Genomic DNA, 14,516 nt, shown 5'->3' on the forward strand with positions numbered 1-14,516 from the left:
TGCATTCCACGAAGCTTCCAACCCTAGGTGTGCATCATGTTCCCCCCCCCCCACCCCCCAAAACCAAAACTCTGAAGTCATGCAGGATTGCAGATTGGTTTGGTTCCCCATTGCCACTGACAGAATTGGCTTTAAACTAGAATTACTTCCCTTGCTCTAGCTATAAATAAACCTTGAGCTCTAAGATATATACTATATTCATATATTTTATATACAGCCATCAACTGACTGATATAAATCCTGTTTTTTTTTGTTTTTTTTTAATGATATTATTCTAAAAAATAAATAAAGTACCTGTGCAAATATCCACAAATTGAAGTGTTTCACATTTAAGACATTGGCGCCCTCCAGTGGCTAGTTCTGGGTATTACCTATACAGGTACACTGGAAGGAGCTGATTCAAGTCAAAGCAAAGTGCATTGAGGTCTATATTACCTAATAATAATAATATACACCACAATGAGAAAGCTCCCAGGGAGAGGACAAGGACAGACTCTGGGTGTCCATGTGGGTGTCTGCTTTTCACCCTGGGGAGGCAAGTCAGGTAGACACCAGTCTCCCCTGCTGGGCTCCATGAAACAGCACACGCCAAACTGGACTGAGAAGATGTCGTACATGGGTCTACACTGTGAGGGGATGGCTGAGTGTTTTTTATCCCCTGTGCATGAAAACGGGGTCTCAAACGAAGAGCCGAGTCATTGTGACGGTTGAAATAAGTCGGTGGTACACACGAAGGCGGTGGACAGCCAAGGTGGGGCGTCCCTGTTCAATGTAGGGAATCAGGGAAGTTTATGATGGTGGGAAAGGAGATGGGGGCGGGGTAAGGGGGGATTTGGGTCACCATGAGCAAAGCCACAACCGAGAGATAGTATTAACAGTAAATCAGCAGCCAAACGACATGTTCTCCGTAGCCTACGTAAATATCACAGTACGTCATTGACTGAAAAGAGGGAGGGAGATTAGAAAGCTTAGAAAGGAAGTTTTTTTTCTGTCTCTCTCTTTTTTGAAACATTAAATATGCACTGTATGAAGGCGCTGGGGGTTGTCCACTTTAAAAGGCAACTGGACTAACAAGAAGAAAACACTATGCACACTGCCTTCAGCGAGCCTTTATCCAGAGTCAGAACACCCCCCCCCCCACACCCACACCCACACACACACCCCACCCCCACCCATACCTCACAGCCCACAGTCATCAATAATAGACAGACCAGTTTAAAGACTGTGCCACAAAAAAGAGAGGGTGGACATTTAGAAGTGCATGTACCTTTGTGTGTGTGTGCGTGTGTGAAGATTAGTGTTTGTGATTGGAGAGGTTTTGCTGCTTGGCTTATCTGCTTTTGGTATTTCCCATCCAACTACAGAGATGATGGCTGAGGTGAGATCCCATGGCACTGAGTAGAACCAAAGAATTGCATTGCACGGAGAAGTAAGCCAAATTTACAGTGTCTCTGTTACGTTAAGGTGGGACGAATGACGGATTTTGGGGGCCGAGGTTTGCACGACAAAAAAAAAATCCCCGTTTGTCGCTCTCGCTTGCTTTAATTCCTTGAGCAATCTCAACAGTTGAGGGCTTCGTGTGTAGTCAGAAAGATATTCTCTGCCACCCGTGAAAAGACATGAAACGGGGGAAAGAGGCAGGAAAAATCTAAATGCTTTGAACTAGTTTTAGTGATGGTGACCAGCGCTGACAAACAATGAATCCAGCCAATCAGAGAGCAGCATGTGTCCAGGTAGTCTTTGCAGGCCTCTCTGTTCATTCTTTGAGAGTTGGTATAATATAGAGAATGGTATAAAAGTTATACAACCTTATATTTAACCAAGAATCAGCTTTGATTTAATTTAATTGTGATTTTAGCGAGGTTTCCGAATGGAGCCTGGCATTACTGCCCCACAATGTCTTCTTCTTGTAATAAAAAAATCTACATTTTGAATTTTAATTTGCTATTCCCATGCAGAGAAACTACTGTGATGGAGAGAGGGGACAACTCTAATCAGTACATGAGGCGGGCTTTTTGGATGCCAGGTCAGCCTCCGATTGGCTGTTTTCAAAGGGCCTGTCAACCCTGCTCCCACTGACCTTAATCCAGTGCAGTCGTCACTGCTGCGTGATCAAAGCAACGCAACCCTCGCCGGCTGCTGGTCTGATCACTGAGTCGGACCACATCCACGTATGTGCCTGTTATTGTCCCCAGGGGATGAAAAGTCATGGATTAAAAAAAATTAAATAAAAAATAAAAAAGACCGGCTGGTCAATTACAACCAGTACACAGGAGATTTTTTTTTCCGTAGTGGTGAAAGTGAGAGTGGGTAAAAAAACAATGATCAGAGCAATACATAACATAAAGAGTCATTATGGCTAGAGTAGCAATAAAAAATATAGAACTAGATTCCTTCTGATCCAGGTCCAGAGGGTGCAGTTGCTCAGTGAAGAAGTTAGCTGAGCTGGGTGTGGTGAATGGGTGGAGGGGGGTACCTCAGTGACTTTACGGGTGAGGTGTGTGTGTGTGTGTGTTTGTTTGTGTGTGCAGGGGGTGGGGGGGGGGGTAGTCATGAAAGGGAAGGAGAAGTCTATTCGGGTCCAGCCCCTTATCTGCTATTTTTTCCTCAGTTATGTCCACCCCACCCTCCATTTGCGGACACACATATTAATGATCACTCACACGCACACACACACACAGACACACACACACACACACACACACACACACACACAGGCACACACAACCTCCGTTCAAAGTTCAAGGTCCTTAGAGATTTGGGTGGCAATGTCCCGAAAAGCTAGCGGCGTTCCCCAGAGTCGTGTGTAGCGCACCCCGTTAGAAGTCTCGGAGGTGCCTGTGGAAAGTTGGCACACCTCGGCCTCAAAAGCCACGCGGCCCCCTGCCACGCCGTGGGTGCAGGAGAGCAGAAAGGGGCCGGCATGGTGGACCTGGCAGCCACATCCCAGCGCCGCCTCCTGCAGAGCCAGAACCACCTCCGCAGGGTCACGCCGCACACCACCTCTCAGATCCCAGCCACGTCCGACGGCCCGGGGCTCGGGCGCTTTTTGATACCCAGGTAGATGGCAACTAGGGAGAGGGGGGGGGGATATTATAGAAATGCTTAGACATTGGACTGTGACTGCTTCTAGTAATCTCGTTAAAACAGAAATGATCTACCATCTATTTTGAGTAATACTGTACATGTACTGACCTTGTGACCGCAAATCTCCTGATTCCCTCAGATTCATTTGTGACCCTGCAGGATAAACAAGCAGAGTAAGGCCACTGCAGTAAAATGAGTAGAGTTGTTCCCATATGACACAAGTATCAGAAAAACGTCAAAATAAATCTGCCTAAAATACATGTCTCTATATCAGCAATGTATGCAATGCACCGATTCAATACCAAGTAATTTAGCCCCAAAAAAGATCAACTTTTTAAGTAGTAAGTAGTAAGTAATTAAGTAAGTAAATCACTGTTTCCTTCAAATTTGCGTTTCCTAGGATGGCAAATCAGTGTAACGGACATGGATGCATAACAGAGTGTAATGTTAGTCAGAGCTAACGTTAGCAAAATGTCCGCAATTTGGCAACCAGTGTCACGGTGATGTGTACAGTATGCACACTTAGATCCAATACCCTGGCATCTCATTGGCATTGTTCCTGATTAACAAATGCTCAACCCCAGCCAAGCCATTTAACAATGCTAGCAATCATATCTTATCCATACATAAACTGTATATGTGCTGTATATATATTTATCTATTTTTTAATGCACTGGTATCAGATCTACACACGTTCAGGTATAGGAATTGGTATCAAGAAGGAAAATATGGTATTGGAACATCTCTAACAATGAGTCTTCTGACTTAGCCTCTCAGATGAGATGGCATTCAGTAGTGGATATCATAAAGTGAGAACAAGCAAGCATCAATAACGAGCACAAAAAGTGCAGAACAGTGTGTCACACCTTTGCAAATATGGACTTTTTCCCTTTTTCACAAGTTACAAAGCATGCAGTACGTAAATACAGTCCTTCTCTTCATAGGACTACACATTACCATCCATTCTTGCCAACAACAGATGGAATAAACATGTAATGACTTTTAACCCATCGACCACAAACACAAAATGAAAACATACTAATTTCTACGGGCACACTGACTAATTAAAGGCAGTCTGTGCTGACAATGACATCTTGAAACTGAAAGTTGACAAATCAAATGAATGTCTGCTTGATTGCAACCATGCTTGAAACTGAGTGTGCGGGACATACTTGACAGTATGAAGATGATTAAAAAGTCATGCAGACAAGCACTAATTCATAGATAAAAGGTATGAAGAAGTCAGGCAGACAGACGGGGGCGGCACAGGCAGACAAGAAAGAAGCCGGAGACACGGGAACTTACTAACTGTTTTTGATCCTTGTGGAAGAGTACAACCCGAGACTGATTTGTTTGAGCCCTGGCGCTTGGACGGGTCAAGGTTGACCCTGATGCCATGACAAGGGGGGGAAAGCACAACAAGATAAAGATGGAGAAAAAGGAGGAAATACGGTGTAGGAGCAGAGGGTTGGGGTTGGGGGATAAAAGAGAATATAAGTGAATCACAGGAGAGCAAGTGGTGGAAAAGAGCGCAGCGCAGCAGCTGATTGGCAAGGATAAAGCTGAGGTTTGATAAGATTAGACATGTGTGATTATGACGACTAGGGGAGCAGAGGATAATCCGAGGCCACAGAAGGCTTGCCAAAAGGCCGGGTGAATACAGTGTTGTGGTATAAGCATGGATCCATATCCAGGCTGTGCTCAAGCTGAAAGGAAGAACTTCACAACAACGCTACATGACTATATATCAGATTTGATTTTCTTGGTTTGATTTAATGTGAATTTTGTCTTCTAAAGACATATTTTACAATTGAGTCGCTTATAAGATCTCTGAATAGTTTGACATTCTGGAAAATATACTTTCCTGTAGAGTTACATGAGAACATTAACACCACTCTCTCATGTCGGTATAGTAAAAATCAACCTAGCACTGACAGACTATTAGCTTAGCTCAGCACAGAGACCGGAGACAGGGGGAAACAGCTAGCCGGGCTCCGTCCAAAGTTAAAAACATGTCCACTATGTTTCTTAGGAGTTAGCATATAAGATGCTAACGAGAGACTGCTGTAATATCAATGCAGTAAAAATGAACCTACTTAACAAAGTTGGTTTACTGCTGGCTACAAGTTAGCATCAAACAAGACAATGGCTGTCGGTTGAATGGCATTTTGAGCTAACGTTAGCAATCAAACAGTCATAGATAGATACCATGTTTTTGAAAGGACTGCTAGCTTAGCCACAAGCTAGCAATCAAACACAACAATGGCTGTCAGTTGAATGGCGTTTTGAGCTAACGTTAGCACTCAAACAATCATGGCTAGATAGCTAAAGCGTTTCTGAAATGATTCCCATCTTCTGTTTGTAATGAAAAAAGTTTATTATTTCATGGATTTCACAAATTTCAGTATGACATGTTATGTCGTAAACCGTTTACATCTGAGCATACGCAACTCAAATCTGCACTCTGCTCTCATTGGGCAGTGACAGTAGTGAGCGTTTACAGATGCTGGTAGGCTCTGTTTGGTCCTTTATGCTAAGCTAAGCTAACAGTAGTCAGGCTGTAGCTTCATATTTAATGCACAGGCTTGAGAGTGATGTTTGTCTGGTGATATGGTGCCATGCATACATTTACCTGCGAGTGAGTTTGGAGGTCAGCTTGGTGAAGAGGTTGGAGGTTGCCCTGGTGCGGGCGTGCGGCAGAGGGCTGGTGTCATGGTGGGACAAGGTGGGTGAGGTGGGGGGGGCTGAGTAGACAGGGGGCCCACGGTCCCTCAGCTGTCCCCCGTGAAAGGTGCTGCGGATGGTGGAGCCTCGGGTCAGGCGGCATCGGTCTGAAGAGGAAGAGGAGGAGGCAGCTCCGGCGCCAGAAATGCTGAGCGTGGACGGAGACGCTGCAGGCAACCGGTGGCCCAGGGAGCTGCAGACAACAAACAGGAAGGACAGCGCCTTAAGCTAGGCCTCGGGCTGGTTATCCCAAAAAAGTTTAATACTGATGCCGTTCCAATCTCGGGAATTCCATACCAGTTGCTGAGCTACCAGTTTCCAATTTTATTACTATTTACTACTATTTAATAGAAATTGAACTACTGTAGGTACCAGTGGGAACATAAATGTTTTAACCCTCCTGTTTTCCTCGGGTGAAATTTGACCCGTTTTCAAAGTTTCTGTAACAGAAATTTGGCCAAATATAACACGAATGGTTCCAAAAAATGTAAATGATTTCAATACAGAAATGTTTGACATACAGTGTACCCGTCAGTGCTTATCCACTCCACATCTTCTGATCTGAACAAGTCAAAATTATTCAAAATTTCTGCTTTTTTAACTCTGAAATTAGGTATAGTTTCATTTAAAGAAGTTTAACGACCATTGAATTCCAACAATAAGTGTAAAACTAGTGGTAACAACTTGGAAGGAAGTTGGCTAAGAAGATGTAACGCAGAATTGGGTGATAATTTATACCTTATGTTTCATAAACAGGTAACGTTAAAACAGACGGAGGACAACACAAGGGTTAACAAAAGAAACTGCAACATTACGGTACAATATTTTGGTAAGTACTAAACGATAACACAAAAACCAATGAGCCAGTGTTGTAATGTAATGAATTACAAATACGTCTGTACTTTACACTAATTTTCCTAAATAAAATATATACTTTTTTTCCAATACATTTCCCCTAAGCTGCTTTGTTACTCGTTACCCCCAAATAAAATCTGAAGAAATCATTGCTCCTCGATTACAAGATAAAGCACTCTCTGTTCCAATTGGTGATGTAATGCCTGTTTGTCGCCAAGCGCCAAAACCATAGGCCAAAAATGCCTGAAAAAAAAAGAAGGAAGCACAATAACTGACAGCGTGATGGAAGCACCTGCTGCAGACTCTGCCGCAAACGTAACAGACCACGATCACCCTGACGACGGTGACAGAACAACACAAAAGCGCTACCTGTTGTCTTTGCCGTTCTGAAGAAGAGAGTGTCTGTCAGCGCCTGTGCGGTCAGTGCACACATATGTATTCCTGCGTGTCATGGCACTTCCAGGGATGTTGTTCTACAGAGAGGGGAACGAGGTAAGATGCAGATGATGAGAGTCACTTTGAGATTCAGTGGAACCAAATCCACCACACAGTGTTACAGTATCACAGTGTTACAGTATCACAGTGTTACAGTATCACAGTGTTACAGCATCACAGTCAGTATGCAAAAGGATACTTTGTTAAAAAAAGTCACACTAGCAGAAAACTGAAAAGTGTTTTTTCAAGCTTCTCACAAAATATACAAAATAACTTATACATTTCATTTATTCATCCTTTATTTAACCAGAAATGTCCCAGATGGACATCAAAACCAAAATTTTTAAAAGTACAGACAGGACAGGGACATATAACAAAAAGTATTTTGTGTATATATATATATATATATATATTTTTTAAATTTTTTATTTCTATTTCTATTATTATTCAATTAACAATTACACTGAATTTATTTGAGATCTGAACTGAGTTCACAATAAACACTGTGTAATTGTTAATTAATTAATCTTAGAAACAGAACTAGGTGTTTTAACAGTGGGAAAATAAAAGTCTTAATGTAATCTTTGTCTTGTGTACAAAAGGGAAAGAACCACTGGGCCATTCAAAAATGAGAAAGCCATTTTGCACAGACCTTTGAGAAGGTCCCTAACTTCAGCTCTACTGTCAAGTCGTGAATAGTAAACACTTATTATCATGTGGGGAAAATAACAGGCGAGCTTTATTCCACACTGCAAAACTGTTCTAGTCAAAAGCATGTATTTGCTGTCTCTTTTGCCATGTAGGGCCAGAAGGCATTAAATGACAGGTCTGGAGTTGTAATTCCACTGTTTGCCAGCTATGGTCAATTTGCTTGGAAGCCTGGAAGATGTCCTTGGGAGCTGATTTGATCTGAATTTCCGGAACTCAAAACTATCTACACCTGTGTGCTTTTGTTTACATTTTATTTCAAAGATTATTTTGTGGGCATTTTAGGCCATTTAATGGCAGGACAGCTGAAGACATAAAGGTGGAGAGAGAGGGGGAAATGACATGCAACAAAGAGCTGCAGGTTGGAGTCAAACCCAGACCTGCTGCATCGAGGAGTAAACCATCTATAGAGGTGCATCCGCTCTACCAACTGAGCCATCAGGGCGCCCAGTTTACATTTTGACAGATAGTCTAATGCTTTGGCTAGCGTGAGTTCCTGTCAACAGTTACCTGCATTACTGTGATACTGGATAACTAGGCTCTGTGTGAAGCTAATAAGATAAGATCAGGAATTAGAAACACAGCTTTTAGTTTCTAAACGGCTTTGTCTCCTCTCTCCTTGAGGACGACATCTGTCACTTACTGTGGTGGCGGTCATGTCTTTGCGGCGGTCTGGGATCTCGGACTTGTTGGGGTTGTTGGCACTGCTGACCATTGGGCTGGACGGAGGGAGGCTGTGGCTCCCCATCACGCTGCAGCTGGCCTTACGTGAAGGCATCCGTCCCTCCCGCAGCTCACGTTCGCCCGTGCTTGTGGGGCTCCGTTTGGGGTGCATGACGGGCATGGAGGGCCCGCCTTTGTTGTGGAGGACAGCAGAACGCAGACACACAGATACTCGTATAAGGAATATTCTGTATCTACAGTATGACCCCTTCATACAGATAGTCACAGCCGAAGGCCTAGCCTTCCAAGTGAGGATATTTGTATACCATGGATGTTAAGTGTTATGTTAGTCTGAACTAGACATGGGCCGGTTGCCGGTTTTCATGTTACACCGCGGTTTGCAAAAGTCAAGGTTTCAAAACCACTAACATTTTCTGTCATACTGTTCCTAAAGTTTTTACGAGTAGTCTATGAGAGAAACTGCTTTAATAATCCATCTCCCTGCCAGTGTGCAGCGTGTTTAAAAATAAAATACAATCTCTTTACTGAAAAAAACAGTTTTTTTACCCAAACTTTTAACACTCATGTTGTTCTTGGGTCAAATTGACCCGTTTTCCTATATCAATGTTCTTTTTAATTCCACAAAATAACATGATTGATTCCACACAACGCTCTTTGCCAAGTACAAATCTCTACTTTCAGAGAGTGTCTTATTCAATTTTAAAGCATTTGAAAAAACATTGAAGTGGTTTTGAAATAGTTTCTAGTAAAAGTTGACATAATCCAGTCTGTGATTATCCCTCAACATACATTCCCAGTAATTTTTGTCTAAATAATTCCTAATTTCTGCTTTTATAACTCAAACATTAGGTATAATTTCCTATAAATGTGGTTTATTGACCCTAAATACCAAAAATAACTGTAAAACTAAATTTGATAAGTTAGTGTTATGTAGTGTTAAACGTCAAAAAGAGTGACAAACATTCCAAAAAGCGTCAAAAGTGTTGAAAAAAGGGACAAAAATGTAAGAAAAAGTTTTAAAAAACATTGATAAAAAGCGTCAATAAAATAATTGATTTTCAATTTTGATGGGAAGACAACACAAGGTTCAATTTTTTTTTGGAAGCTGTAATTGACTATGTCTTTACTTTTAACATGCATATGTTGATATTTTGTATATGAGTTGCTTGTGTGTGAACGTGAGCGGTTTTGAATAGGTATGTGCAATGTATTTAATCTATGTTTAAAGGATATCTTTGAGCACAGCCTCACAAACTGTAGTGCATCTGAATCTCATCATATATGTAGATGACAATAACAGAATCTTCTTTTATCTTATTATCGCTGGTTTAGTTTTTCCTTACAACTCATGAGAGTCTTTAAAATGTCTCTCTTCAGGTGTGAATGCATCTGATTTTGTATGAAAAGACATAAATATATAAAAATTCCAGGTTCCAGGATTCATACAGCTCTGCAAGAGTTAACCATCATGTTGTCCTTGGGTCAAATTGAAATTGAAATTTTCAGTTTTTTTTTTTTTTTCTCTCACAAAAAATGGGCTTTCCAAATAATGTCAACATTAAAAACATAAAAAAAAAAAAAAAACACAACATTTAAAGTAATACCCAAAATGTGGAAAAAAACAATAATAATGTTGAAAAAAAGTGAGCCGACGGGTCGACGGGAGAACAACACAAGACAAAAGGATGAAGTTAGAGATGAGACTCACAGAAGTCACTGTGTCGCCGCTGCCTGTGGTAGGTGGAGGCACTGCGCTGGGTCTTGCTATGTGAGGAGGAGGTGGAGGAGGAAGAGGATCCAGTGGCTGAGGAGTGCTTGTTGGTGCCGTTGGTGATGGGGCTGGGTCGCACCCTCGCCAGTGACAGGCTACTGGCCGTGCGAGCCTCGCTGGCCTCCTGCAGGGTTAGATAGAAAGGGGTCAGTGTGAAGAAGCATCCACTTCCTCACTTAGTATTTAGAATTGTATAGAAAGCTTTTATTGTCATTATACACAAGTGCAGTACCTGTGCAACAAGACAAAAGCAACCCTTTACAGTGTTGACACAAAATATAAAAATGTAAATATAAAGTATAGGTAGTGCAGAAAAAAAGAGAGGGGTGCACAGTCCTGAGAGCAACTATATACTATCTATAAAATAGCTTTGTGTACACATTATGCAAAAAGTAGTTAAGTATTAATAACAAATAAATATTGCACTGTATTGAAATGAAATGGTTAAATACTAAATAGTAAATAAATATTGCACTGTAATGAAATGAAATGGTTAAATATTGAAATTGCACAGAGCTGTTAGCTATTCTTACTATTACCTATTTTGTTAATGCATGTAAATCCCCAAGAGGGTTAACTCAGATGATGTATCACCAAACACATTTCTTTTAACCCTTGTATGGTATTCAGGTCAAATTTTCTAATTTTTACAAAAAGAACAATGGTACAGCAGGTGTGGTATGGTATGTATGCATTTTGTCTACCTTAAAATCAACGGCCTTACCTTATTTTCTCTGATAAACATGTATTCCTGACTCAGTTCAGAAAATCATTCAGGATAAAAACATTTTTGACATGAACTATAACCTTATGACAAAAAACAAACAACACTTCCATTGTGTTCTAGTAGAGACTGGTTACATTCCCTAAACATACATATGTTTTCTCAATGGTGTGAAATTGAGATAAAGACAATTTTTGTTAATAGACTATAAAGTAATTTTATTTCAGAATTTTTTTTAAACCCCAAATAAGTCCCGGGACTTCCTCAAGTACTCTCTCCCAGGCACCAGCACCTCCTAAATGAGTCCACAGATCTAAGCCATACTTATAGTTTATGCACAGAAAGACTGACAGAGCAAAAGAGAAGGTGAAGGTTTGTGTCTACTTGCTGGCAAACTTTAGGATAGCCTGCATGTACTACATGCACTGGGAATGTTTACCCTTCCTGTTGTCCTGGGGTCAAATTTGACCCCTTAAAAAAATGTCTATATCTAAAATGTGGGTTTCTTTTTAACCAAATTACCACAAAAGATTGATTGTAATCCATACAACACTCTTTGCAAACACAATTGATCACTTTCATTCCTGACTAAACTCATCTGTACGTTCCTCTGATCCTAACTTTTAGTCAAAATAATTCTAAATTCTAAAAATAAGCTAAAACAGAGACCCAAACACAAAGGGTGAAAACAGGATCTGCAGCCATGTGCGGCACAACAAAAATATGGTGTATTTTGAAATTGAAACTATATAAACCTTTTCTGGTATAACCTCAAAATTCAAATAACGAACCTGAAAATGAGCAGAACATGGACGCTTTAAAGAAATGCAAACAACACAAAAATGAAGTTGTCAGAGAAAAGTATTAGAGCTTCTTTCTGTTATGTATACAAATATACAGTGTATATGCTCTGGTTAGTATGTCAGCTAACTACCTCATATTTACACACTGTATAGACATTAATAAGTAATGAGTTGGTGTGTATAACTCACATCGCCTTTGCGGCCCAGTAGTAGGTAGGTGGCGGTGACTTCATTGTATTTCTGATTGAGCAGAGAGTCCTTAATTTCCTCTGAAGTGAAGCCCATCCCCACCATCACCTCTGAGGAACACAGACAACCACTTAAAGAAGGTAAGACAACAGACATGATGATAGGAAACATCCCGAGCAGGTTTATTATGGGACGGGCCTCTTGGTAGTAGTGTCTCAAGTCCTTTCAAGTCTCAAGCAAGTCTGGAGTTTTTATTGCTATTGGGCAAGTCAAAGCAAGTAACAGGTTATTTGGAGTCGAGTCCTTAGTTAAGCCAGTCAAGTAGTAACCGTATAACAGGAGCTTTGTGCGTCGTCCAATCATGATTCCAAGCTTGTGCAGCTGCCACTTGATGATCACAGAAACTTGACAATATTGAATTATTTTATATTTAACAGATAACATTCAGACTTATGAATACATACAAGTCATCCTGGTCCTCATGCGTCAAGTAACGACTCATTAACCTACAAGTCAAAGTCGAGTCTCAAGTTGTTAATTTCTTTAAAAATTCAAGTGACTTGAGTGGACTCAAGTCTCAAGTCTATATGTCTGCTTAGCAGTACCAGTGGCCCAGCGGACTCACCTATGCGAGCTGGATCACTGAAGTCTTCAACAGGTTCTATGTGGGGCTTCAGGTCATCGCCCTCATACCCTGAATTTATCCACTTGTCCTTCATGACTTGCTGTAGAAACAGAAAGATAGAAAAGCTTCAGCCTTGTTAAAACTGCACATGAGCTAAGTTAGACCATGTGTGCTACGGGGTTCTTACGTCTAGAGTGCAGCGTTTGGTGGGGTTGAGCACCAGGAACCGGCGGAGGATCCCCTCACAGTCTGTGGACATATAGAAGGGCACGCGGTACTTTCCCCTCAGCACACGCTCCCTAAGCTCCTGTTGGCCACATCCATCACATGTTATACATACAGCATATTTCATATTCAATCTCTTATTACTCTATGTGCCTTTGATGCCATTTTGGACACAAACATGGTGAGAAGGGCCTTATGTTGAACTTTTAATGACAAAATATCCAACACCCATTTCTCTGGTGATGTAATGGTGTCCTTTGCTTCAAACTCCCCAGGCCCCTCCCTGCAGGCATTCTGCTGGCCAGATATGAGTGGGGGGGTTAAACACACATTTGTCCCCATCATCTGGCGGAGCTGCAGGGGGCCATTCCTTGCCATCTGCTGGATTTTGGTTAAAATTCTATTCTAGGGTTCTACAACAGGGTACAATGAAACTCCAGCAGAGAAGACAGAGACCACTGCTTCCACACTAAGACTGCTACTTAGTAAGACTGCGACCATTATTTTTCACGTTGATTAATCGATTAGTTGTTTGGTCTATAAAAGGTCAGAAAACGGTGAATAATGTGGATTAGTGTTTCCCAAAGCCAAGATAACGTCCCCAACTCAAAGATATTCAGTTCACTGTCACAGGGGAGAGAAGAGAACATATTTAAGAGGCCTATTATTCAATTATCAAAATAGGTGGAGATTAATTGAATAGTTGACAACTAATTGATTAATCTTTGCAGCTACATTACACACAACATTTGGAATAGATATTAAATGGTCAATATTATCTAGCCTCTATACCTATAAAATAATACTGTATGGAAATCTGATTAGAAGAAAAGTATTTTTTTTTTTAAACGAAATACAATTTTAAAACAAAGTATTGTCCTCTCTGCCAACCAGGATCCAATTTTTTCCCCCTTTTGATTATTCTTTTCTGGATTATCGAAAGGGTTCAAGGTGAAAGTCTTCAAAGGTTGCCGCAGTGCTACAGTCCACACATCCACCCTAAAAAGGATGATGCTACATTAACTGTGTCTTCTTCTCTCATGTCAATACAAAGGAATACAAGCGGAATCCTTCAAGGATCATGATTTCCATCCGAACATACGGGAACCGTACACTGTTCCACACAGACCCCAGGTCTGTCTGATCCTGATGACTGGCGGATTTGGACTGGACGGGACACAAGGGTCCAACAGAAGTTCAACTGCATGCTGATCAACAACTGACCCACATAGATGACATCATTAGGGTATAGTCAAAAGAAATACCGGACTCACAGGACTGGCTTTAAAGAGTAATGGCTATGGAACACCTACACTCCCAGACTGTGTCCAGTATACAAACTGGAACAGACACATTACACAGTACAGTAGATTCAATGACGTACACACTGGTGTGTATATATTCTCTGGTGAGCATTACATTTGAATCTACGTGCTACTTGTTAGTAGCAATAGGCCTGTAACAATTATTACATAATTAATTGTCTTTTACTTACATAATAATTTCTTCGTTTAACTGCAACTAATTGCTAATATTAGCTAAGATCTTAAAGCATAGGACTGGTACTTGTTGATTTAGTTCAGATTTGCCAAATTGCAATTATTAAAGATATAATTGGTCAGACAATATATTTCTTTTTTATAATTTAAATTGTTAGCTGTTGACACTTCACCCTTTAAACGTTCA

At 41.0% G+C, this 14,516-nt stretch overlaps 1 protein-coding gene across 5 annotated transcripts in view; it reads right to left on the reverse strand.

Annotated features, from left to right (window-relative positions):
* Positions 1–262: 262 nt before the first annotated feature.
* The window catches only part of mark4a (MAP/microtubule affinity-regulating kinase 4a), a 31,252-nt gene continuing 16,998 nt past the window's right edge, over positions 263–14,516 (reverse strand). The window contains exons 9-18 of one of the 5 annotated variants that reach the window (XM_034889690.1): positions 12,793–12,912; positions 12,606–12,705; positions 11,981–12,090; positions 10,202–10,388; positions 8,453–8,664; positions 7,036–7,139; positions 5,720–6,004; positions 4,393–4,475; positions 3,196–3,240; positions 263–3,123 (exon numbers count right to left, since the gene is read on the reverse strand). In XM_034889690.1, the coding sequence (XP_034745581.1) occupies positions 2,735–3,123; positions 3,196–3,240; positions 4,393–4,475; positions 5,720–6,004; positions 7,036–7,139; positions 8,453–8,664; positions 10,202–10,388; positions 11,981–12,090; positions 12,606–12,705; positions 12,793–12,912 (1,635 nt within the window). In that variant the 3' untranslated portion in view covers positions 263–2,734. Of the gene's footprint in view, positions 3,124–3,195; positions 3,241–4,392; positions 4,476–5,719; positions 6,005–7,035; positions 7,140–8,452; positions 8,680–10,201; positions 10,389–11,980; positions 12,091–12,605; positions 12,706–12,792; positions 12,913–14,516 lie in introns of all 5 variants that reach the window. The other 4 variants (XM_034889689.1, XM_034889688.1, XM_034889687.1 and 1 more) reach the window with 4 other exon arrangements.

Source organism: Etheostoma cragini, chromosome 13, assembly GCF_013103735.1.
Source record: "Etheostoma cragini isolate CJK2018 chromosome 13, CSU_Ecrag_1.0, whole genome shotgun sequence".
In the NCBI taxonomy this organism is placed as follows: domain Eukaryota; kingdom Metazoa; phylum Chordata; class Actinopteri; order Perciformes; family Percidae; genus Etheostoma; species Etheostoma cragini.